Below are 24,922 nucleotides of genomic sequence, written 5' to 3'. Positions count from 1 at the left end.
GTATCCCTGCTCTTCGTGCACCATGTAGGCCTCCGTGCTGCTTCTGAGTCAATACAGCTAGCATACAAATCTTCGTTTGGTGTTTTGAAGGTGTTGGCCTGCAGCCGAAACCGAGATCTCTAAAACACCGCTGTGTGTTTCGGATATCTGCCTGGAGGTCATGCCGACCGGGCATTATGTGCAAGGCATGAAGATATTGATGCCTGAAAGCACGATCTTAACATCTGGCAGCTATTACAACAGTTCAATTAAGGAATTGCCGTCTGTTGAACCCTGTGACGGATGAACCTGGGAATAGCCTCGTCTCGTGGAAGGATGCCTGAGGCATGATCTTGGGTCGTTTGCACAACGCGTTTGCTGGGGACTTAACCCCTCTTTTTCTGGCGGACTTTCTTTCTTTCTCCTTCTTCATCTTCGAGATTCTCGTCTGTAGGCACCGAATGAATCTGTTTCTTTCGAACGGCCCGTAACAAACCCTGCATTGTACAATGAACAAAGGTAAGTGGCGGAAGTATATGTATTCTCATTATATCGTCATACCCGTCGCATTGACCTTGACATCTCTCAATGTATATCCTTCGGCCTCCGCCACTTTCCATTCCATCTTCACCAGCCTTTCTATCTCCTGATTCCGTGGAATGAATCTCACAGAGAAGGGCTTGGGGATGGTCATCGAGCCAGGCTCATACGCGTTATGCGATAAATCCACCTTTCCGGGCGCCACCACTTGAAATGCCCATAATATCTTAGAGATTGTGATAAAAAGACTATTCTCCGCCAGGTGCATACCGGGACAGATGCGTCGGCCCGCCCCAAAATCCCAATGATCACGTTCACGAGGATTTGCCGATGCGGCATATACGCCAGCTCTGTGTGGATGGCCAAGGTATCTTTCCGGTTTGAAGATTTCCGCCTCTGGGAATATGCTTGGATCATAATGAATAGGATATTGCTGGATGGCGATGATGCTATTTTTGGGGATTGTATATCCCTTATAATTGACATCAGCGGTGGCGTAATGTGGTATACCTGTGCTGGTGAGAGGGCGGATCCGAAGTGTCTCCTTGACAATAGCACGGATGTAGGGAAGCTGGACCATGTCACTGAAAGTAGGTGAACGGGTATTGCCTACTACATTATCAAGTTCTTCATGCGCACGCCGCTGAACGTCCGGATAGCCCGAGAGATAGAGCATGCAACTGTTAACTGCCGCAGAGGTGGATTCCGCGCCGGCTTCTATCAATGCTGATCGTGGTGAATTAGCTCTGTTCCATGTATAATCGCTTGTTTGTACAAAGGAACGTACACCCTGCTAGGAATGCCGCTTGAATTTCTGTAATCCCCATATCGTGATACTCAGACTCGATGAATTGCTTCACAAAACACTCGGGTGCTTCTTCCTTTTCCATCTGATTTCGTAGACGGGACCAAAAGCCCATCCAAATTGACTCTTGTCGAGCTAGCATCGGTTGAAGAGATTTGCGCCACCATTGGAATCGGACTGGAAGAAGCTCGGCCAACCCAGGTACGCCGTCAGCGATGTAGCGTCCCGGGGTAGATACGTAGGAAAAGTCTTTCACAATTTGGTAAATTCCACGTACATCATCGCATTCCTACAGATCTAACTTAGCATTGTTCCATACGTATGGGTGCCTCGACATACCCATTGCGGTATTCTCCTTCCATACGTCGATGTCATCAGCACCGACACAGTATATCGGCGTATATGCATATAGAACTCAGTGCTTTTGGCGTTGTCTGTCAATAAATCGTGCAGCAATTGCTTTGATTCAAATTCCTGTGAAGGCTGAAATGTGTCCGACATTCGCGGAGTCAACAGCTTATGGCTGACTGTCCGTAGCCGCCGCCATTCGGTGCCGTACGGCATAAAAAGAAATCGCATCCCTCCAGACAAGGCATCGAATACAACAGGCATCCGTGGCCGCGACGAAGTCGTGGCGGACTGCTTGTCAAGTATTTCCTTTACTGCCTCAGGGGAGTTGAGCATATACCAGTCCATCAAGCCCAGACGGACACGATATATCTCGCCATATTGTCGAGCCCATTTAAGTAATTGGCGATGCGGTTGGGAGGAAAGTTGGAAAGTGTTTCCGATCAGAGGCAGGCCAGAAGGGGAAGGGACAGTGTGCGTTTTGAATTTAGAACTTTTTTGAATGTATAGACGGTAGACGAGCATGGAAATGACCAAAATAATCAGAAATGCCATGATGAATCCTCGTAGAGTAGTCATCGACCAGTGGAAGACGAGAGCATTTGAGAGTCTGTGAGCATTTATTTTACTACGTCTGCGACACGACGATTTCGCTTCGCAGCTTCGCATAGACGATGCCGCGTTGCCCACCACGGTTTTTCGTTTCTTTTTCGTTTCTTGTTTCGACGCTACTTTAGGGTTTAAAAAAGGAAATTACATATTTCAACCTATCGTAGGCTCAGGGAACTTAGAGTGTTGCTCCAAAACGCAACTCGGGCAAATGCACGGTGGCATTAAGGATAGGAGCTGTCCGGCGGGGCCGAGCATACCGAATCACATTATCTCGGGGCTCATAAGTGGGTACACCGTACCGATGGAGGACGGAATTTGCCTTCATGATAGGTCTTGGTGGATGGGATTCCACCTGGCTATTTTGCAGATCGAACTATTATTGATTGTACTATTTGATCGAACCAGCGCACGTCTCCTAACGACCCGCTTGCCGATCTCTGGTTCCTTCACCGCTTCAATGCAAAATGCTCAGGTGACCACGTGGAACAACGCTTTTGGATTCTAAATATTGAAGAGGGGAACGCTCGATGGCAGCACGCGCTGAGACGTGCGGCTCGATTCAGCAGAAAAACCACCACAAACACACGCGTAGCAATCAGGAAATAGCGAGAATCCCAAAAAATAGGGGTCAGGTCGGGGAGGTGTAAGAAGGTGTATTCTAGAACTAGCTATCCGGCCACCGTATACTGCAGGCTATGTCACATAGTCTGGATGGCACCAATGTAGTAGGGGGAGGGGGTCTCCCCACTACAATATGTAGTACGGAGTATGAAGTAACTAGCGTTAATCTATGGAGTACGGAGTAACCTTCGTCTCAATACTGAGATACGGAGCATTCTGCAAACCGTCAGATTCATCAGGTCCAATCACGAGGGCTGGATTCATTGAAGGCGCCGGCACTGACCTCGTGAAAGTCGCTCTGCCAATACGGATCTCCAGCGCAGGAAAACCCAATCGATTCGATCTATTAGTCGCCCCTTAACTTTGCAGTGGGACATCTCTCAGTTCCTCATTTGCCATGCCATAGTAACGAATTTTCATCCTTTCCAAAGACGCACTGGAAGAACCACAAAGGTACGTAGTACACCATCGCTGTCGAAGCCTCGCAAGCTGACGGGCTTGGTTCTACTTGAAGCTGGTTAAAAGTACGCAAGCGGATAGGGGACTCGTAGCCTAGGCATTGCCTAGCTAGTCGCTGGGAATTAAGATCGACGCTCAGGCTGAAATTCATGAACGCCTCCTGCCACCTGTTTGGCTGTCTAGAGACAGGAATTTGGAATCTCGCCTGATAGACTCGGAAATCATCTATCCATACCCTCGATGTTGTTCATTTGGCCACAGGCTCTTTTTTACCAGCCCAATCCGATCATAACTGCGATGCCGACCTTCCCTATCCTGCCTACAATTTTGAGCATAGCACTCTTGTTTATCCGAGTGGCCGCTAAACCAGAGACACCTGTTCTACTCCAAGATAGGGCAGACACCATTATCAAGCAATGTAGCCTCCCTGGTCCAGGCGAGGATTTTCATGCCGCTTCCGCTGCGGAAGTGAATTTGGAACCGGACGCTGTCAAAGAGGCGATTGAGTACGCCTCCACTGCTGGACGCTTGTCAGTCCAAATCTTTCGCCATAACTGTAAAGTTGCGGAGGGGCCATTAGACCCCCTTACAGACGGGATCGCGAACAATGTGTTTAGTGTCACCAAGTCTGTGATTGCTATGATTGCTGGATTGGCATACGACCGGAATTTGCTTGCGCTCAACGATCCAATTGGCAAATATCTTCCCAGGGAACCAGGATGGGGAGATGAAGCTCACCGCGCAATCACTGTCGAACAGCTCCTTACTGAGACCTCTGGTCTCGATGAAGCACTATTCTCTGAGATCGCTACTAGCGGACTCGATGCTAGTGCTCCTCAAGTGGCGTTAGCTCAACCCATCATATATCCACCTGGAACTAAGTTTGACTACAGCCAAAGGGTACCTGACCTGATGAGCTTCGTCATACAGCAAGCTGTGGGAGAAGACCTTCAAACCTTTGCGCAAAAGCATTTGTTCGATCCAATTGGCATAGCCAATGACACATTTTTCTGGCTTCGAGATCGATCTGGCAACACCTATGGCTTTGCTTCCCTGTATATTCCGCCCACTCAGCTTGCAAAACTTGGCCTGCTTATGCAGAATGATGGCTCCTGGAACGGACAGCAAGTCATCTCCTCAGATTGGGTCTCCAAGGTATCGCAGTCGAGCCATCTAAATCCTTGCTACGGCTATTTCTTCTGGACAAACCGAGCGAAGCCATGTATAGGTGTGAACTTCCCGTCGGCACAGACATACGATCGTCATTTTATACCTACTGCACCTGATGATCTCTATGCTATGGCGGGTGCGGTGCTGCAAAACAACTTTATGATTCCCAGCCTTGACATGACCGTCACTTGGACCGGTATTATAGGCGATTCGGAGCCAAACCTCTCTGCTCTTCTCGGTGCCGCTCCGGGGGCTGATCGATTCTATACATTTTTTCGCATTTTGATGCGTGGTGTCAAGGATGCGGATGTTCCAGACCCCGGCCCATTCAAGGTTGATCCGCTGGATTTGGACATCAGTCCAGACAACTATCTCAGTGCGACTGTCCTTCTCAATAGCCTTGTCTCGAGCCCCGAATGCAATATCGTCGTTTGTAATGGTGGAATTCCTAGTGATGGTGTTATGGAGAATCTTCGGGGGTTATTGAATGTGGTTATGGGATCGTTGAAAAACTCTTTGCCGTAATAATAAATATACTATCTGCAAATTTTCATCCGCTTTAGCTACGTTTACTGAATCAACAAGAGTTGTAATAACTGGACCTGTGAATTCCCTGTTCGTGTTATTTTTGCCTTTCCGGTTTAGCGCCCTGATACAACATAACCTCTGTCAACCCTGAACATAAAAGACCCAACCTCGCCCTGTCTGACCTCCTATCCTCCTTCACTTCTCCCCATCTTTCCCTCCGTCCATCTCCTCTATCTTGCACTCGTCGCTGCCCCCTGCAATTTCGTTTTTGCAATCGGACCCGCCTTCCGCCCCACCCTTTTTGCCTTCTCGGTCGCAAATGGCGGCTGCGCCGTTGTTCTTGGTATCGGGATTATCTGGCCTCGACGCAAGTGGCGCCGTGAATATGTTGCCCAGTCTTTGGGCGAGCATGTTCTGGGTGATGCGCGATCATTTACTTTTTTACCGAGTGCCCTCTGCCCTCTGAACGAAAGCTGCTCGTTCTACCCGTTTCCGAATTGCTCCCTCTTCGTCCATTTCCCTCCATGGCCTGCCTTTCGTCTTCGATCGATAGTTTGCACGAAACCTAATCGGATTAGATGACCCCATTCGCTCCCCTGAGACAATATATTCAACAGCTGGTTATTACAGCGCAAGACTCGCCTGCCATTCTTTTGGCTTTTTTCGGTGATGAGTGGAAGACCGGCGTGGGCTTCATTCTTGCAGAAGAGCGAGTGAATTATCTCTTTATGGCCAAATATAGCGGGTGGGTCTCACGAAGACAGCCGACGATGTCCAGTTTGAAGGATAAACGCCATTTTTACCGCCACTGCGGGACCCTTCCGAGCACCAGATCCAAGCAGCCGCTTACTTGCCTAAAATCTGATACCAGTTTCGAGCTTACCCAACCGATATTGGAGTGATAGGAGCGAAAAGTGTTGGGCTGACCCTATGAAAAGGTGACTAAGCCTCCATGAAGAACATGTCAACTAATACGGGGCGCCTAGTAAGAATCGATTACGATTCCTACGCATAGCTGAAAGCTGCTTGGCCCCCGCGGCGAGCCCCAAGTTCAGGGATGGCCCTTGGACAGCGGACGTTTAACCAGACACCCTCTAAGTCCTTGACTCGATATTTAGCCATTGTCTTATCGAGGAAAAATCTATCCCTCAGCTCTGAGGGACAATTAAGAAAGTAGATGGTAAACTACCAAATTAAAGATACGTCTACGTGCGATAACTTCGAACTGTTGTGACGAAGATCGAGTATGACTTTGCTAAAGTTCAGAGTTACCGACAATCATGAGACCACATTAGCATTGTGCCAAGCCACTAGTGAATCAGGTTCAACCGTGTGCCTGGAAAAACCCGCAATACACCTCTTCGGTAGTTGAACTATGGAGACATTGTGTGGGTCTATCGTGATCTCCGCTCATTATAGGGCAAGGCGAACCGGTGATCAAAAGCGTAGTGATAAATTTACGGAGTATAGTTGATGCACAAGATCACCACTGAATACGAAGTCGTGACCGCGAACATCAATTGCACTGCTGATCAATCGGCCACTCTCCGAGTCGGTGGGGTCAATAACACGGTTCTCGTATCCCACCAGTGAAGGACCCACTCGATAGTGGGTTGCCCCCGGTCATTCAGGTCTCCGCTTCCGCATTGTCGCCCGCAGCTTGTTCCTTGTTCATCCAGCATCATCTCGTGCAGCCGTATAAAGCATGAGTATCTTTAAAACATATCTTTACATGTCCTCCAATTCTTTCTCAATAATTTCCCATACCCGTGGCAAAAGACATCCTTGGAGCCAGTAATTCCCGCCGTAGTCTTTACCAAGAATGCAGAAAAGATTTGGACCCCCCGACACCGGGTGGAAATAATTTTGTACTGTCACCATAGTCCCTGGAGGATTGCTCCTGGACTCTTCTTTGTCACCTTGGCTTAGGACCGCTGGGCCGAAGTTTGCAGCTTTGATTATTCCCAGCTTAGTCAAGTTATTGACAATCATTAAAGAAGCGTGTGGCTCTCCATAGAAGACGTTCGGGCTTCCATCAGACTCGATATCCTGACGCACGGTCTTCAGTAGACTAAAGGTCTGCTGCTCCGTGCCCTGTTCGTCAAGATGACGTCGATGACTGAGAGCAATAGGTCCAACAGGTCCCCTGGCAAGATGCGCGGAGAGGAATGCGTATCCCGCAAGTACCATATTCTGGAGGTAGATGCCTCGAGATTCAATGAGCGGCGGAAGTCGGAACCGGGCATTCACGAAGCTCACTATAGTTATCGGACGTGGCTTCGGCATAGTTGATGCCACCGCGCGAGTGGCCCACGCCGCGAGTATATCGCCATCGCTGACAAAAGACTTCTGGTCACTAGTGTGAGCGCTCTCGGCGACTTCCGCTCGAATTCGCTTCTGCAGCCGGACGAATATATTTCTTGGAAGAAAAATTACCCGTGTTTCCCGGGGAGAATTCCAAAACTCTTCCCATAAATATTGGAACATGAACTTGAGCTTACCCATTCCCCTCATTCGCATCCGGTCAGGCCCAAACTCTTCCTGGTCCCCATCATAGTTCGAGCTTACATCCTCAAGAATGTCTTTGTGTGCACCGAGAACCAGTGGGACCTCTTCTTCCTGACCAGCTAGCACTGACGACCATGCATGTAGTAACGCCTGATGGCCTGCGGCGTCCATCATGGTGTGAGGCCAGGTGAGCGCGACAAGGGTTGCATCACTAAACGAAGTAATGTGCAAGGACAATTGGGGTACATCCTGGCGTATCATTTCTTCAATTGTCGTTGGATGGTCTGGCCTCATGACAAAGGACTGGAAGTCAGAAGAAATTGGTTGAGTCGACGGGCCATCGGTCGGCTTGGGAAATCGACAGGCCACCGGATGCTTCTCGATTGTCATATCAAAAATATCGTGGGTAAACGCGACAGCTGGCTGCTTAGCTGTAAACGGCCGCGGGACGTGAATCTCGAGCTTTCCATTCCGCTATATTTTGTCAGTCACTATTCTGCCTGGCCTGAAAAGAAGCCCCCCATCATCTCTATACCTTGATCCTAAGCCGACCCCCAAGCTTCCTCCAATCCCCAATTTCAAGTAGTTTCGATAAAGCATTATGTAGTTTTTTGGTGTCGAGGACGTCGTTAAAGTGCATTAATCCACTTACGAAAAAGCGGTAAAGCTTGGTGTCGTCCAGAATGTGCAAGGGATATATGTCTTCCGGCATGCTAGAATTTTGATTTTGCTTATCCATTTCAGCTGCTCAGAATTCAGGTTTGGCAGTTGCCTCTTGCAGAATTATAGTCGAGATGTGGTGCGTGTTTTTCAGGGGCGCTGTCTTCATAAGAAAAAAAATTAAATGGCTACCGAGCTATCGGAGATGTGGATATCACGTTGGTGGGTTGGGAACCCGTGGTTCGCTGCGGGTTCGCTTATTATTGTCGATCATGGGGACTTCCACGCACTTGTATCACAACTTGAAATCATTCCAAAATTACAAAGCATTTCAACGTTATTCTTCTTTTGGATGAAGCCGATGCGTTCATGGCGAGTTATACCGATCTTCATGATAGCCATAATCGTCTGCTCACTGTTTTCCTTCGCAAGCTAGAGTATTACCAGGGAATGCTTTTCTTGAAGCAATTCTGGGCCGAGCACATTTAAACCATTATAAGAATTTGACCAGAGCCTTTCGCAGAGGTCTCTGGACCACCTTTTGGTTTTTTAAGACCGGAGTTATTTGGTAAACATCCAGGCGCGCAGTTCTCCGTGTTGGTCCGCTTCTCGCGCTCATAACCCCTGTACTGTAACCAAGAGCCCCCAGTGAGCTCGCACTGGGCAGCAGTCCTCGCCAGGCTGTTGGGACAATGGATTCATACCTTCTCGTGATGTCCGGTATTAATCTCCTTTTGGGAGACCAAAGTGAATCCGCCGTGGTTGTGTGGTCCGGTCCGCTGTGGGGCACAAGGACCCGACCGCGCACACCAAAATCAGGGGATAAGCGGATAACGGGGGATGACAACCATTCGACTTCTTTTTACCTGACTCTCACTCAGGCCCAGAAGCTGATATTACATTACCAGTGAAAGTGGTGTCGCCCTAAGAGGAAGACAGGAAACCCCTGAGCGTGCATACGGTCTGGGATCGCATCGTGCGAGGGTAGTGAACCGATGACACAGGCAGTCAAGCTGATATTGGACAGACATCGTTCAAGGCCCAGAGACCTAGTTAAGACTCGGGCCTCGTTAAGGCTCAGCCACGGGCAAGCTTCAGATCGGCTGTTTTTCGAGACACAGGCAGTGAAGGACCCACTCGATAGTGGGTTGCCCCCGGTCATTCGGGTCTCCGCTTCCGCATTGTCGCCCGCAGCTTGTTACTTGTTCATCCAGCATCATCTCGTGCAGCCTTCATCCTGTCCAAGAGCCACGGCCCACTCGCCGTCTTCACCATCATATCCCACTGGAAGCGTGCAGAGTCCGGGGTTGATTTGCTCGCGCATCGGGACAAGGACCTTGCCTGAAAGATGAACGCATTCACTTATAGTATCGACCCGATCCCGTGCCGTTATGAATTAACAGTGTTGGTCAGATGCATGTGCTGATTCCTGTTTACACCACCACTCTGCCTCTCCACGCATAGTATGCTCTTGACCAGAGCTCACATTTCTGCTCTTAAATTGGTATTTTCATATGATATTTTTACTGCAGACTAGATACTGTAAAATTCAATGAACACCTGACACAGTCTCACGATAAGCTCGAAGCATGTAGAAGTCCCTCGGAGCCCATGCAGCCGCCTCCCTTGTAAAGCTAAACCCCTTTGACTTCAACAATTCTTCGATGGTCGCTCGGGTTCCAGAAGCCTCACATCCCTCTAGAATGATGTTTTGTATCAAACACCAGTGAACATCATCCAACCCACGTAAAACGTCGAGTTCGGCACCTTCGACATCAATCTTGAGCAGATCAATTGCTTCAATACCTGAGCGATTATGCAGAAAATGTGAAAGCCGTTGCAACTTAACATCGACCTCCTGGGCCGTCTTGAACGTATCACCAAATAACTGGTCTACGGCTTCTTGGCCGTGGACTCTCACAGCCTCGCCATAGATGTGCTGCTTTTCCTCCGGGACGAGAGTAGAATTTCCGGGCAATTTCGGGTAATAGGTCAACTTTGCCGTAGTCGCTTTGGAAAAAGTCCGAATGGAAATATTTCAACATCGCCAGCGTTGTGTAAGTCGAGGTTGCGTCGGAGGATATCGAATGTATCGGGTGCGGGCTCAAATGCGAGAATCTTCGATGATGGGTATCTTTGCTTCATATAGAGGGACATTAAGCCAATGTTCGCACCGGCGTCAATGATGAAGGGCGATATCGAGGCATTCGGAAGATCGTAACAGTGATCCTCAAAGATTTCCTTGTATATAAACTCCGCCTCTACCTGGCTCTGAGCGTAGCAGGATATCTTTTCGAAGTTGATGGGTTCGGTGGCCATAATAGCGGACGGGAAACTCTCTGATTCGAGAAATAATCTCTTCGGTTGGATACGTTTCTATCGAGTTTTTGGACTGATCCAAAAAAAAAGGCTTGTTGAGCCAATTGATCGAAAATTGGGACCTGGTTGGGCTTGAAATTTTCAACGTGAATCTTGTCAAGGGCTCCAGGCATTCGCAACTTGAGTGGAAGCGACAATAGAGTCGGATGGAGTTTACTTTTCCTTTTCACCTCTTTAAACCAAGATCTTCGGTTTGAGGGGGAGACACGGTAACGCAAGGGGTAAAAGGGGTAACTAACTCAAAGTTTGTTTCGAGGACAAGTTCATCCACGGCCTCCAGGCCCACAAAATTCAACAAACAATACGGAACTTCATGCAACTCTACGCAGTGGAGCCATTGAATCTGAGTTTGCTGATTTTTCCCGGGATTTGACTAGAGTATCTTTTTTAAACCCCTTCAGCTCACTTGTTTGATCGACACTGAGATCAGCAATGCTCGTTAATCGTATCCGGCAAGGTTGGGCCCACTATCGACTTCACGTGTTCACTCCGCTCGCCATAATCGCCAACCGGCATCTAATTGGACTGTGGATTTTCTATGGATACCCTGGACCGCCCTTTCCCCATCTGCAAGAATAGGCGGCCATACACTCGGTATCACGTTGATACCTGCGGATGCTGTGACTGTTCCGCATCCACGCATTCTGGATCAGTTTCCCTTTCGGCTAACAACTAATGCTCCATGTTGTGATATGAAACTGTATATCGAAATCAATTCCCTTCCTTACGGAATTACCAAGATCGATTGGAACTCAATCTTGATGCTGGATGGGTATATATAAATTCTTTACAATAACTAAAGAAACATTAGTTATAAAGTATGTAATACAAAAATTGAAAGGTGAGTTAGAAAGTATATTTATTCCCCACCAGGTTGCAGGACCACTTTTTACTAGAGAATATTGACAAACTGAAGGGGTGGTCAAATACCACTAGGACACTTCGGGAAAGGCTTATTCATCGTTCGCCCAATTTGCCTTAATATGTTTACACAACATGCCACAGTTCAACAAGGGAGACCCTGAGATCGCTCAACCGATCTCAACAACCTTCAATCCATCATCTTATTCTATTGGGACATCTTCAGTACTAGCCAGTACATCAATTCCTCATTCTGACAAATATCAAAAAAATTGAACTCTTTACAAAAGAGGGTTCCGACTATAAAAATAATTTATATAATAAATTAGTATCTATTATTTATCGATTACTCTTTAGAGGGTAGAATTACCTGTTATAGATAGGATAATACCTATCCATTACAAATAGTATTTCATTGTAATTTATTTCACGCGTTTCTCTCGCGTCTAAAGACGAAAACTACTGTCGGACTTTAGGATATCGGTATCGACTAGTACTCGCGAGGCGCCAATTGAACCATCTCGGCGATCGATTGATTGGCTGAAGAACTATCTCTCGGCTCCCGTTCAGGATGCCATCTATTCAGGGGTATTTAGTGTGTTACAGCGCTGCTTTTCCAATAATACCCGATTACCATACAAAACAGGTCGGAGATTGGGTATCTGCTGAATCATCCTGCTCCTGATTGTAACTAACTAGTTATCAGTCTCTCCGATCGACAGAAAGTTAGAAGCCGACAACGACCGGCAACTTTGGATCACGTCTGCCACACATAGAAAGACGGCCTCAAACAGGCAAGCGCTTTACTGAATGTAGAATGGGAGCAATCATGACCCATTACGATTTGGCATAACAACACCAAGCGCACCGCATAATGCGCCCTCAGCCTTCCCGTCAAGAAATGTGCCAAGACAAAAAAAAGCAACGGAGCGCCACATTCAATTGGACGGCTCTGAACCGCCCAATCGAGAAGACTGGCAGTGGAATGACAAAGTGTCCCCGTCGGAAGGGAGTTCGATCCTTGCGGGTCGATGGTCAACAGTATGGCCGATATTGCAGACCATTACAAGCTGTGGGGATGAAGATCTGGTCTGGACATATAAAGGACAATCCTCCCGTACTGTCGGCTCCATTAGGCGACATGTACTGACCAGAACTGCCGTGCCGCAGCATCCTCCCTCTGCGAGGACTACGGTTTCTTCCAAATACACGCTGTGTATTGCGTGTACTCAGTCGTGAAACAAAGCGCAACTTGTGGTCATTCCTATCAACCATGCTGTTGGGAATTTTCGCAAACTGTCTTGTGCTGTGGGAAAATCCGGGGCCAAATTTGGTCTGAATGATTCAAGCACCAGCTCCAAGCCTGCAACTGCGTTGAGATTTCCAAATCCTAGTATTTTGGCTTTTGATAGCCTGACTTCGGGAGACGGCGTCGAGTGATATTTGCAGGTGGCTAGTGTCAACTGCTAGCAGATCCTCGAAATAGGCGATTTATCTGCTCCAATCGCCCCAAATGTTTCACCATAACCATAGCATGGTGACCGGGCGCACGTGCGGAGGCTGCACTTCAGAATACATCGATAGGTCAGTTGTTCGATCCATTTTCTGACGAGGGTTTGGGGATGGATGGGTCAAATAGCATGTAGATGGCGTTGCAGTAGATCCTACAGCCTGGTTGCACGACCATGTCTCATAGTGGAGGGCAAACCTGCATATGCCAAAGGAATACTGTAATGTAGGTGACGGTAGAAGTTCGGCGGATTCATGCATCGCGCTGGCCGCCACATGGTTAAAACTAGTAATTAACGTCTCTATCAGACAGGCGCTCTATATACTATTATATAACTAGTATCCAACTAGACTATATTTAGTATATACTATCCTACGTGACTACTACTAAGTAAGACTTTACTACTTAGGTGATCCTAACAGCTAGGTAGCCGGCGACTAGGTCATAACTTCTTTTTCTTTCCTAGCTTTCACATTTTTCTAATACTACATATGATTTAACTAATCTAGGCGACGGCAACACTACTTGCTAGTACACCGGGAATAAAACATTTGAACTCCATCTTCTAAATTTATCTCACATTATGCGAGTATCTTCAGTGCGAATGGTGGTGGTCTGAAAAGACACCCTGTTCTGCACACGCCCTTCGACACTCCTCCAGTATCCTTGCCTGCTTTGCGACATGACCGAGTCTACTGATCACTTCCTTGTTGCCATCAAAGAAGGTAAAGACAGCATACGGAATCTTCACATCCACACAAAATTCTCTGACTAGTATCTGCGTCTTGCGCAAGTTATGGCGAGGGATGCGGGGATATAAATGATGGATGGCCTGGAATTGGAGACCGCCATGGATAAAGTCCAGCCAAGGTGGGCAGTCCACGTCCATCGTTGTGCGAAGCATCTTCTGAGGAAATGACTCGAGAGGACCGAGATCGGCGGTGGACATAGCGTAGTGAGAGAGAGTAATCTGCACATGCAGCGGTGCAGTAACCATGTGAGAAATCATGACGAAGGCGATTCGACTCCACCAGTCAGGAATACTAAGAAAGACAACTGCATAACCAAACCATATCCAGAAGAATGCCTGGCCAGCTAGCTCAAACCAACGGTGCCACCAGCCTGCACCGTTTCGAGGGCCACGGCCGACAATAATATGCTCCCAGCTCAAAAAGTAGAGGTTGAAACGGCCAAAGAGGAGAATTGGGTAATAAAGATAGTGTTGATACTTAACGGTAATCTGAGCCACCGCATCGTATTCCATGATCCGATCGTAGTATGTGCTGCGGAGACTACCAAAGAAGCGATGTGATAGAGCAAAAAATGGCATTAGTTCAATATCGGGATCGTGCTCTGGGGTATTAGTCATAATGTGGTGGACATTATGACTTCGTTTCCACCAGCCAAGACTAAGTCCACCCAGGTAGTCCGCAATAATAATGCCGATGACAGTATCGACTTGAAAATCGTGAGTGATACCCATGTGGCCGGCGTCATGGGCGGAGAAGACTAGTTGATGCCAAAAGCATCCCAAGAAGAAACCCGACAAGCAGAACCAAGATCGTTTTAAAAAGAAAACGAAGAGACCGAAAAGAAGACTGTAACGGCATATTTCCATGGCGTAGGCAGAATAGTTGCAGTTGTACAGTCCAGCTGCACGAATACGCTCGTTGAGTTGGCGGTATTTTTGGGTGATGTTCTCTTGGTGTTCGGCGGTGATGGGAGGATACTTGGATGAATCTAACTGGATCTCCTCCTGTGTTCGGGCGTCCATCGTATATCCTCCTTTGGTTTCTTGTGTCGGGAGAGCAGTGTTGACTGCAGAGGATATGGTAGATATTGAAAGCCTGTGTCTTAAGCCGGCGTCCTCTGCTTCAAAAAGCGGAGATGGCGGTGGCGACGGGTCTTCACTTGAGAGCTCAGAGCTCAGAAGGAGCTCTTCTTCTGCCCCATATTCATTATATAGGCGGAAGCTGCCGCCTTGGATAGGAGGAAGAAAGTTGGCCCACCTTCCCTCGATGGTACCGATTTGAAAACTTTTCATGTTCAGAAGTGCCTTCTGTGAGTGTAGTCTTCAGACTTTGTCAGTAAATTGGCAACTGGTAAGACAAATCGAGTACGTACGCGTTCACTTCGTCTGTGGCATCTCTGCCTATCATGTGCTTAATGGCTAGGGGGCCGCCGGGGTGGAATTTGATCCAACAATCCAGTTGAAGCACTTTACCGTCGAGGATGATGATATGCTTCTTTTCGGCAATCATGCCTTCAATCTCCCGTCTTGAAAGGACATTTTCCCTGGCCCTAGCCCAGGCAGTCGTCTTCCTCATGTGCGATGGTTGCAAAATTCTGTAGAGATACGAAGACTGATATTCTGAATTCTGGTCAAAATTTCGGGGGAAAATGTTTTGAGAAGGAGAAGGTAGATACAGGCAACACTGCGAAGGAGCACTTTTACTTTGCTACCTAGAATTAGTTCCATGGCACAAGACAACTTCCTATTTCTTTCAATTTAATAGCAATATAAAGGGGGCGATGTAGCGGATTGCTGCGACAATAATTGTGGACGCGGAGAGCCCCGTAGAGGGAGGATTACGGTACAGAAGAATGGTGGAGACGTGTGTGAGGTGGCGTGTCTTGGCCAGGTCACAGCGGGGAGGCCACAGCGGGTGACAAGATAAATATGGCACGCGAAATGGGCCAGGCTAACTGCGTCTGCTATTCCGTGAAACCTTACTTGCTGGGTTAGAACAAGCTTAAACCTTAAGACTTTGCCCCCTATCTAAAATTATAAGTACCCGATCGCCAAAACTAGCCCCGATGTTGCCATATGGCCAGGTGGCCCCTAATGACAGGTGTAATTAGGTTTCCAGCAGACCGAAACTACTTGTGAGATCCTTCGTACCTCATATTGATAGTTATCGGACCTCAAACCAACAGGTACGTGACGGTGGCAAACCCCCTTTGCTAAATCCAAGGAATCATTTTTGATAACTTTGGTACGAGGTACGAGGGTCCACTTCAAACCAAATCATTCTCGCTGAACCGTCGGAGAAACCCTAAGAGTCGAATAGATCCGCTATCCTGCGTATCCACCTAGGTTGTTGCCACTTTAGCCCCACATCTAGGCGGCAGAGTTCCCCTATATTTTACTGTAGTGGGAAGACCCCCTCCCAGTACTACATGGGTGCCATCCAGGCTATGTGACATAGCCGGTAGTATACAGTGGCCGGGTAGCTAGTTCTAGAATACATCTTCTTACACCTCCCCGACCTGACCCCTACATTTGGGTTTCTCGCTATTTCCTGACAGCCACGCGTGTGTTTGTGGTGGTTTTTCTGCTGAATCGACCCGCACGTCTCAGCACGTGCTACCATCGAGAATTCCTTTCTTCGATATATAAATGACATCCGCAGCTGTAATATTGATCTTTTTTTGGTATATCAGTTGTCTGAAGGTTGCGCTGAATTATTTTGATGAATGAAAAGGATTTTAATCCATGTTGACGAACTGAGGAAGTGGTCAAATACGACTAGGACCCTTCGGGATCGGCTTATTCATCGTTCACGCAATTTCCACCTAGTATGGTGTCATAACACGCCATAGTTCAAATATAGAGACCCCTGAGATCGCTCAACCGATCTTAACGCCTTCAATCAATCATCTGATTCTATTGGACATGTTCAGTACTAGCCACTACATCAATTCCTCATCCTAACACCTTCTACTGTGCTTCCATGCCATACCTCCTTTCTTCACTAGCCACTTTCGTTTATTACCCACCAACCATTTGTCCAGAGCTACGGGATCTTTATGACGAGACCGCCATCTACTCGCAAATCTGGTCTTGATCCAACCCGAATTCAGAGCCAATGGACATGCACGCACCCCGATTCCGGGCTCTCCAACCATTAACGAGGATGGTAAATGATGCCTATGTTTCATCAGCCCATGCAAGGAAGAGATGAGCACAACGTACACACTGGTGCTGAGGTAAGAATTGGGATGATTGTTTGAGGAACTATCCATGAGATCGCCGTTCGGAGCCTCTTATAGCCGTGCAGCCTAGTATTGGTATGTTATGTGACGGATGAACCTGTTAATAGCCTCGTCTCGTGGAAGGATGCCTGAGGCATAATATTGGGTCGTTTGCACAACGCGTTTGCTGGGGACTTAACCCCTCTTTTTCTGGTGGACTTTCTTTCTTTCTCCTTCCTGCTTCATCTTCGAGATTTTCGTAAGTAGGCACCGAATGAATGTACTTCTTCTGAACGGCCCGTAACATGTTACAACACGAGTATTCCGAATTAACCCGATGTCATACAAAAAATATGGAGAAAAGTGTAGATGCTGGATCAGCCTGTCCTTAGTGGTAAAATACTGCCCTTATATCGACAGTATTTTTTGCATAATCATGGAACGTGGTATTAAAAGAATTTAATTCCGTCATTCTGCAAGGTCAATGGAGTTGCGGATAAAGACTTTCTTTGTTGGATAAGAAGCAATTTGATGTGGAACATGGCAACACTGGAAAATCTTGGTTGAAAGTCTTTTCCATATTAAGCTCTAGTTATGATTTATGTCGCTTTGAGCTCTGCAAAACACTTGATCGATCAGATTCAGCCCAGGCGAGCAGAGCGGCAGATAGTAAAGTTGCACGACCACATACGCAGGATTCCCTTGTCTCTTGCAAGAAATACCTATCATTGAATAGCCCGAAGCATTCGATTGAGTCCCTCACTCAACAAATTCTGAGGATGCGCAAACACCATTCGAAACCACCCAGCTTCCTCGGCGGCATAGATGGTCCCAGCCGCGATGTACACACTCTCTTTTCGGAGTCTTGCCAGAATATCCTTATCAGTGGCTGTCCGATCTTTGACTGCGGCTCCCAAGTTCATCCATATGAAGAATGCGGCATTACACTCAATGTATGGAATATGGTGGAACTGGAGAAATTCCGTCGCGAAATGGTAGCTTTCTGCCAAGCGAATTTGATTAGTCGCGATGTAGTCTCTTGTGAACGTGTCATCCAGTAAGAGAGATGTCGAAACTTGGTCTGCAAGGCTTGAGGGGAAATTGTGGAGGCTAACGAGAGAGGGAATATCAGCACATAATCCGAGGTCAAGTACGCGGTACAATCTCACGAAATGCCATCAGCAGCCTCTAAAAGCTTCATATTTGACTGGCTAACCAAGCAACCAATCCTCAGGCCTGTCGCGCCAAAATCCTAGGCAAATGATAAATCAAGCTTCGTCTAGTTCAATTGAAGAGCGTTTCATACTTTACTTAATCCCCATACAACATGCACCATGCTTGGTTCAATCAAACCATCTGTATTCATAGACAAGATTGATCTGAACCCTGCGGCGCCTGGCAGACGAGGGTTCTCCCAGACTGAGAGAGCATAGATCTCATCAGAGATTAGGTGAATGTTATGTCTGGTACAGAACATCATGTATTCTCTTAGTAAATTTTCAGAATAGCAGCGTCCTTAAATTCTTGTTAATTGATGCTCAAAATGTACCCAAGCAAGACGCAGAAACAAACCAAGGGGATTATGTGGTGAACACAGTAGAAGAGCTTTGATGCGAAAATTTTTGTTTTTGGCTTCAGAGTATGCCTTCTCGTACCGTTCAACTGCAGCCATGCTAAATGGATCTGTTACTCCGAACGTGACTTCGATAAGGTTAATTCTGCAAAAGTCAGTTCGGCGTCATCCGGAATTTTGATGGGGATTCCTTACCCTGGTCGGGTTCCAAACGTTGTCTTGAATGCATTGAAATACGGCCGTCCAACCAGAATGTAATCCCCAGAATCTCCTAGAGCCCAGGCACAGCATTCTATTGCGTTGCTGACGCCGGATGTAATGGCAAGATGGGAGGGCCGTAGCGCAATCCGGGGAGAAAAAAGACGGCTCAGGAAATGACAGATGGCTTTTTTGAGCTTGTGCGATCCGCTGAACCCGTCTCCATAGGTCAATGCATGTGCATCGATTCGCAGCTGCCGGACGCTACTTAATACCAAAACCTAGGCCCAGGCAATCATGCGTGGACTACGAAAGTCATCTTGGAAACTTACATTAGAATTGATAAACCTCTCCATCTCCGCGTGCATGAGAGTCTAAAAGGTTATTAATGTCGACGAAGTTGAGGGCGAATTTTGTTCCTCACATTCTCGGCAAGACCAATATTCACGATCCCATCGGGGTTAGATATCGGATCCCACAAATCACTCAATACCTCGAGGGATGTTGGCTTCTGTGCTGCGAAGGCTTTGCCTCGCGCGGAGAGGTTTCCCTCCATAAGATTCAAGAGATATCGAAAGCTTGACTACGGCTTATGAATAGCAACTGAAGATTATTTAAGATCAGGGATATTTTTTTGATTCTAATTGAGTTCATTGTGGAGCCATGTTATCAGAAGGCGCAACGGATAATGCGGCAGCAGCGGGTAACGTGGAAGACCAGAGAATACTGTATTGACGGATATATTTCGATCCATTCTTTGGACATCTTTCTCGCCACTTCCCACCGTCTGACATGTTGTCCCTCAGAATTCGCACATCATGGCCGATATCTATCCAGCCCCGGTCGATTTCATTGATCGCAGTGACTATCGCCTCGGCTCAGAGCGTGAAGGTTTGATCCAACTTCAATCGAATGGCCTCTTCATCCGCCAACCCCCTAAACCCCATGAGCTCGAAGAAGACATTACACCTGAAGGATGCTTATTCCAAACAATCCACATGGGAGCTCCAGTCGTGGACACAAGTCGCTGGAAGCTCATACTAGACGGGCTCGTCGAGCGTCCTTTCTCCATAAATTTGAGACAATTACGGCAGATGCCGCACGCATCAGTCATGTCGTTCCATGAGTGCTACGGAAGCCCGCTCACGGATCCAACGAAGAATGTCTGGAGAATCGGGAACGTCGAATGGAAGGGAGTCCCTTTACGGTATCTACTTGCAATTGCACGGCCAGATCTTGCGCGAGGATATTTTGTTTGGTCTGATGGGCTGGATTCAGGCACATTCGCTGGAGTCTCTGCCGACCGGTACCAAAAGGACCTGCCTATTGAAAAGGCTCTATCAGCGGAGGCCCTGGTGGCATACGAGATGAACGGCCAGCCTCTGGGTAAGGAGCGCGGTGGACCGGTGAGACTGGTTGTACCAGGATGGTTCGGGACGAATTCGACGAAATGGCTATGTCGCTTGTCTGTGCAGGAGACGAGATCTCCAAGCCCGTTCACGACGACTTTTTATAATGAGATTGATCCCACAGATGCGTCGGGGATACGGAAAAGGCCTGTCTGGAAGGTGGAGCCTAATTCGATGATAGTACGGCCTCGTCCGGAAGACCGCTTTTCCTGTCCTGATTATGTTGAGATTTGGGGCCGTGCATGGGGCGCAGTGGAGATTGTGCGAGTTGAAATTAGTACTGATCAGGGACACACTTGGAGTGAGGCCAGTGTGACGCCTCGGAAGCAGTTTGAGTGGCAGCTCTTTCGCCTTCAAGTATTTATTCAACAGAGCGGGAGGCATACCATACAGGCACGAGCGACGGATAGATTAGGTATTCGACAGCCGCTATCCAATCGTCGGAATCATGTACCGATAGTGCAGATCCAGGTTGAATCCAAATGAATTCCTAGGTGAGACAGAAGAATTGAAGGACTGTGTGCACACCGGGAGCTACACGGAACGCAACATTGACGGAAGCCAGGTCTGGCGGTTGTCCTGCGGCGGTATGGCTTCCCTTATGTAGCTACCCGCAGAGCCTTGCATCGGCATTCGTTCCGGAACAGGTTCGACGAGCCTCCATCGAATACGTGCGTTTGTCATCTGTCCAATTTTTGACCTCATCGGTGGAAGCGGCTGTATCATCAACAACACGCGCATTGGATAATCCCGATGTGCCTTTATTGATAAACACGACCAAGTTCATCATCAATATCGTATTGGATTTGCTTCTCATTTCAAGGTTTCATCTCGAACACCCCAGGCCATCTGTTTTACTCCAAGCAATTATTCGACTCATTTGTGATAGTCTTTCAGCTCTTGCAGGTATGGCATATCTGGTCTATATTGTCAAGTCCCACAGGAGGGCATCTGGCGAACGAAATGGATTGGGGATTAAGATGTCGGCACTCAAGACTTTGTTTCGACCAAGCATTTATACATTCACAGAGTCCGCTATCAGGAACGCTATCTACCTCTGGGTTGTCCATAAGATCATACAACTCGGTGACCTTTATACAACAGCCTGGGGTGTTTTCAACACCGTTCGCTGGGGTCTGGTAATGGTCCCTGTGCAAGTACTCGAAGCATCTACGCTCGCGTTCGTTGGTCACAGTTGGGGACACTTCCGAGCGACAAAAAATACAGAATACCCCACAGCGTCTCGAAAAGAAATCATGGGCAAGTACAAGATGGTTTGATTGAGAGGCAATACTAACCCAGTAAAGAAATCTTGCGGCCCGCCCTTTTATCTTGTCTACTCGCCTTTTTCTTTGAACTTCTGCTTTTCGCCTCGCTTCTGGAACATGGAATTAGCGCATTCGCATATTATCTCTCTCGTTCCACGTCTGTAGCTGATGTTACTCAGAAAATGTGGATTGTGAGTGCTGATCTGCGCACGTTTGAATAAGAAGATTGTTTGCTCATGCATACAGGTGGTTGACTGGACCTATATATTTTATGGTCTTGGTTATCAGTTAGCAGCTGTTTTACTAGCAGCATCGCCACGTTGGTATCTTTACCAAGCCTTAGGCTCAAACCTCCTTTGGATGATGTCCTGGGCTATTGTGGTTACCAAAATCTCTTTTCCGCCTACGTTAGGTTGGACATACTACGCTATCACATTTGATGGGGCAAATGTGTTCAACTTCCTGGTCGTCACCGTTGTACTTGTCATAGGGCTCCACAGACTACTTGAAGGAACTGTGAAAGCCACATCAGCGATAAAGGGGTGGTAGTTGGGCTTTTTATGAACCAATCCCAGCACATAATCAGGAAGTTCCTCCAATGAAATGACAACATGAATACTGCAAGGTAGCATACGGTCGTCCCCTCTGCTGCTCTATCAGGGTGACAGCTTCAGCGAGATTTTCCCATCTCGGCGTTGTGTTGGAGGGTTGGCAAATCTTTTGAGCTTATGCAGCTGCTGAGAATCAAGTTTTCATAACGTGTCATGACACAGTTGTGGTGTTTCTTTGAGCACCGCAGGCCCTGCGTGCTCGAATTTCGAGTCTCTTTCAACAAATAAAGGAAAGCGCGTTAGAATTCATGGTAATTTTAATTGACATTAGTGATGTTTTATTGTATTTGATATTGTGCAGGTAAAGTGGATGAAGAGCAACCTAATCCCGCGAGCTTTGAAAGCTAGCATTTCTCTTTCGTATTGGAAACAGACATACAATTTTGCGCCTGCGGTCATGCATTGCAGTCGGATAAATTTACTCTCCATCTATGCTTGAATCAAGAAGGCTATCAAGTTACCTTGCTTTTTGGCGTCTTGTGAAAGCCCAACCGGAAGCATGGTATTAGTCACCGTGGAGAATTCTATCTGATGAGTTCAACGGAGACCCTTACTGCATGCATCGTACATTTTCGATCAGAAAAGGATGAATTTCTCCTTGGTGGTCACAAAACGAAATGTTGACATTACCATTTAAGTCATCGCCACGAGTGTCTGGGAACCCATGGCTCCTTTGAAGATACTCAACCAGCCATTTGGCGTACGCTATTTCTCCACGAAATGGTCATCAGAGGCCGGAAAGCGAAACCAAATGTTGCTTCCAAATACCTCGCTTTCTTTGATCATTGTTCACCGTTCGATAATACAAAAAATACATTGCCTGAAAAAATACGTCACATGAAATGCTAATATGCTACAAACAAACAGCCCGGTAAGCGCAATAACGGTTGCGCTGGCTGTTTTGTACCTGATGAGGTCGGAAAGAAAGAAATCACCACCTGTTCAATCCGACCATGAAGCAACTAACCGGCCCCACATAATATTTTACGAATATTACTCGACCCTCCGTAGGAGGGTCCGCCACCCAAACGCTAGCTACCACCCAAACGCTAGATTTTCACTTTTACCTACACCATATTTTTGATCATCAACAACTCCACCAACAATGCCTAAAAATAATCGAGAGATCGAGGATCAAGTCCTCAAAGCCCTGGCATCACTTCAAGATCAGTCAAAGCCCAATTTCGCGAAAACTGCGCGAGAATTCGCGGTTCCTGTGGATCGGCTTCGTCGGCGCTGGAAAGGGCAAAAATCCCTTTTCACTCGACAACCTAACGGTCGGAAGCTCAATCCTGCACAAGAATTAGCTCTCTGCGAGTATATCAATTACTTTGATACAGTCGGGTTATCGATAAACCGTGCGCAAATCAGTATTGCTGCCAATTCAATTCTTGAAGAAGCTCATTCAGACAAGAACACAAAACCACCACAAATCGGTGAACACTGGCTAGCACGATTTCTTCAACGCCATCCTGAACTCTACCGTCGTCGCCGGAGAGCTATCGATATCGAAAGAGCTACTGCATTAGACAAATCAGTGGTTGAAAGATGGTTTACGGACTATCAACGTGTTGTGACTGAGCATGGTATCCTACCTGAAGATATCTACAATTTCGATGAGACAGGCTTCCAAATTGGTGTTGGAAAAGATCAATATATCATCACAAGAGAGCCAAGAAAGAAACTCTTTAATTGTTCTATCACAAATCGTGAATCTGTTACTGTTTTAGAGGCAATCTCGGTTGATGGTTTTACCTGTCCACCACTTATAATTCTGAGTGGAAGACAGGCATTACTACGATGGTTTGAAGGCTTACATGGTGATGAGCATATTGCTGTCACTGACACTGGCTATATGAATGATGTTTTAGCCTACCAGTGGATCCAGCTCTTTCATAAGTGGACAGTTAGTCGTACAAAAGGGGCAAAACGCCTTGTCTTATGTGATCGTTTTGGATCCCATTTGACTAGGCAGTTCATCCAGTTTTGTGAGAAGAATAATATAGTATTATTCTTCTTACTTCCACATTCAAGTCATATCCTGCAACCTCTTGATGTTGGTGTTTTTAATGTTTATAAGCACTGGCATAGTGAGGCGATTGAAGCTGCAACAGCGACTGGTTGCACAAAGTTCACAAAGGATGAATTTCTCTATGCAATTACTCAAATTCGTCATAAGACCTTTCGTCCTCAAACAAGCAAGTATGGGTTTAAATTAACTGGCCTCTGGCCAATTAATTCAAACCTAATTACAGATGAATTGTCTTTATATGACAATGATAATGATCGATCTCGAGATACTACACCACCAACAACATCACAACATAGCGACTTCAGCACCCCAAAAACAGCCAAAAAAGTGCGAAGGATTAGTGATTATATTGATACTCATAATCCTACTTCTTCACACTACAAACAGGCCTTGGAAAAACTCAGAAAAAGTGCTGAAATGACTGTGACCTTGGCATCCGAATTACAGCGCCAGTTTGATACAACTCAAGCTGCTACAGCTGCACGCCTTGCTCGGCGGAATGCCTCCCGACGCCATGCAAGAATCACTGGTATTATATCTCCTAGTCAAGTCAAGGAAATAAAGCGAAAGGAGTATAAATTAAGTGAGGAAGCTGATCAAAAGCGGCAGAGACAGAGGTGGAAGAAGGTCTTAGTAGAGATCAGGAAGTACGGGCGAGCTCAAAAACGTCTGAAAAACCCCAATTTTTTGGATTTGTATAGTTTAGGACCTAATATAACCTTTTATCCAATAAAATATGTAAATCTACGATGTGTGTTGATGTAATTTGAAGTTGAAGTTGAAATGTTTGAAAATCTAGCGTTTGGGTGGTAGCTAGCGTTTGGGTGGCGGACCCTCCGTAGGAGGGTCGAGTACAGTGTCAGGTCATAAGTTTTT

General features: G+C 47.0%; 9 protein-coding genes across 9 annotated transcripts; 3 read left to right on the top strand and 6 right to left on the bottom strand.

Annotated features, from left to right (window-relative positions):
* Positions 1 to 526: 526 nt before the first annotated feature.
* On the bottom strand, positions 527 to 2,251 carry N7532_004791 (cytochrome P450; the record flags this gene model as incomplete). Its single annotated transcript, XM_056617285.1, has 3 exons — positions 527 to 1,245; positions 1,307 to 1,613; positions 1,664 to 2,251. 3 exons carry the CDS (start codon positions 2,249 to 2,251, stop codon positions 527 to 529), a joined length of 1,614 nt encoding a protein of 537 aa, XP_056477642.1.
* Positions 2,252 to 3,661: 1,410 nt separating this feature from the next.
* N7532_004790 (serine hydrolase domain-containing protein) lies at positions 3,662 to 5,059 on the top strand (the record flags this gene model as incomplete). Its single annotated transcript, XM_056617284.1, has 1 exon — positions 3,662 to 5,059. The coding sequence occupies one exon, from the start codon at positions 3,662 to 3,664 to the stop codon at positions 5,057 to 5,059; it is 1,398 nt and encodes a 465-aa protein (XP_056477641.1).
* A 198-nt stretch (positions 5,060 to 5,257) lies between these two features.
* Positions 5,258 to 5,473, bottom strand: N7532_004789 (uncharacterized protein; the record flags this gene model as incomplete). The annotated part of the gene is made up of 1 exon (XM_056617283.1): positions 5,258 to 5,473. The coding sequence occupies one exon, from the start codon at positions 5,471 to 5,473 to the stop codon at positions 5,258 to 5,260; it is 216 nt and encodes a 71-aa protein (XP_056477640.1).
* A 1,317-nt stretch (positions 5,474 to 6,790) lies between these two features.
* On the bottom strand, positions 6,791 to 8,309 carry N7532_004788 (uncharacterized protein; the record flags this gene model as incomplete). Its single annotated transcript, XM_056617282.1, has 2 exons — positions 6,791 to 8,044; positions 8,106 to 8,309. The coding sequence occupies 2 exons, from the start codon at positions 8,307 to 8,309 to the stop codon at positions 6,791 to 6,793; spliced, it is 1,458 nt and encodes a 485-aa protein (XP_056477639.1).
* Positions 8,310 to 9,446: 1,137 nt separating this feature from the next.
* Positions 9,447 to 10,549, bottom strand: N7532_004787 (uncharacterized protein; the record flags this gene model as incomplete). The annotated part of the gene is made up of 3 exons (XM_056617281.1): positions 9,447 to 9,571; positions 9,806 to 10,226; positions 10,274 to 10,549. The coding sequence occupies 3 exons, from the start codon at positions 10,547 to 10,549 to the stop codon at positions 9,447 to 9,449; spliced, it is 822 nt and encodes a 273-aa protein (XP_056477638.1).
* Positions 10,550 to 13,575: 3,026 nt separating this feature from the next.
* Positions 13,576 to 15,307, bottom strand: N7532_004786 (fatty acid desaturase; the record flags this gene model as incomplete). Its single annotated transcript, XM_056617280.1, has 2 exons — positions 13,576 to 15,052; positions 15,105 to 15,307. The coding sequence occupies 2 exons, from the start codon at positions 15,305 to 15,307 to the stop codon at positions 13,576 to 13,578; spliced, it is 1,680 nt and encodes a 559-aa protein (XP_056477637.1).
* Positions 15,308 to 17,680: 2,373 nt separating this feature from the next.
* On the bottom strand, positions 17,681 to 19,282 carry N7532_004785 (aspartate aminotransferase; the record flags this gene model as incomplete). Its single annotated transcript, XM_056617279.1, has 5 exons — positions 17,681 to 18,065; positions 18,611 to 18,673; positions 18,724 to 19,007; positions 19,059 to 19,100; positions 19,151 to 19,282. 5 exons carry the CDS (start codon positions 19,280 to 19,282, stop codon positions 17,681 to 17,683), a joined length of 906 nt encoding a protein of 301 aa, XP_056477636.1.
* A 262-nt stretch (positions 19,283 to 19,544) lies between these two features.
* Positions 19,545 to 20,621, top strand: N7532_004784 (sulfite reductase; the record flags this gene model as incomplete). Its single annotated transcript, XM_056617278.1, has 1 exon — positions 19,545 to 20,621. The coding sequence occupies one exon, from the start codon at positions 19,545 to 19,547 to the stop codon at positions 20,619 to 20,621; it is 1,077 nt and encodes a 358-aa protein (XP_056477635.1).
* A 2,498-nt stretch (positions 20,622 to 23,119) lies between these two features.
* Positions 23,120 to 24,719, top strand: N7532_004783 (DNA-binding domain-containing protein; the record flags this gene model as incomplete). Its single annotated transcript, XM_056617277.1, has 4 exons — positions 23,120 to 23,501; positions 23,745 to 23,920; positions 24,155 to 24,663; positions 24,695 to 24,719. The coding sequence occupies 4 exons, from the start codon at positions 23,120 to 23,122 to the stop codon at positions 24,717 to 24,719; spliced, it is 1,092 nt and encodes a 363-aa protein (XP_056477634.1).
* Between the last annotated feature and the right edge of the window lie 203 nt (positions 24,720 to 24,922).

Source organism: Penicillium argentinense (assembly GCF_028826775.1).
Source record: "Penicillium argentinense strain IBT 30761 chromosome Unknown utg000004l_segment0_segment0, whole genome shotgun sequence".
Taxonomy (NCBI): domain Eukaryota; kingdom Fungi; phylum Ascomycota; class Eurotiomycetes; order Eurotiales; family Aspergillaceae; genus Penicillium; species Penicillium argentinense.
Note: the sequence above shows the minus strand (reverse complement) of the source record. Positions and strands in the feature narration are given on the sequence as shown.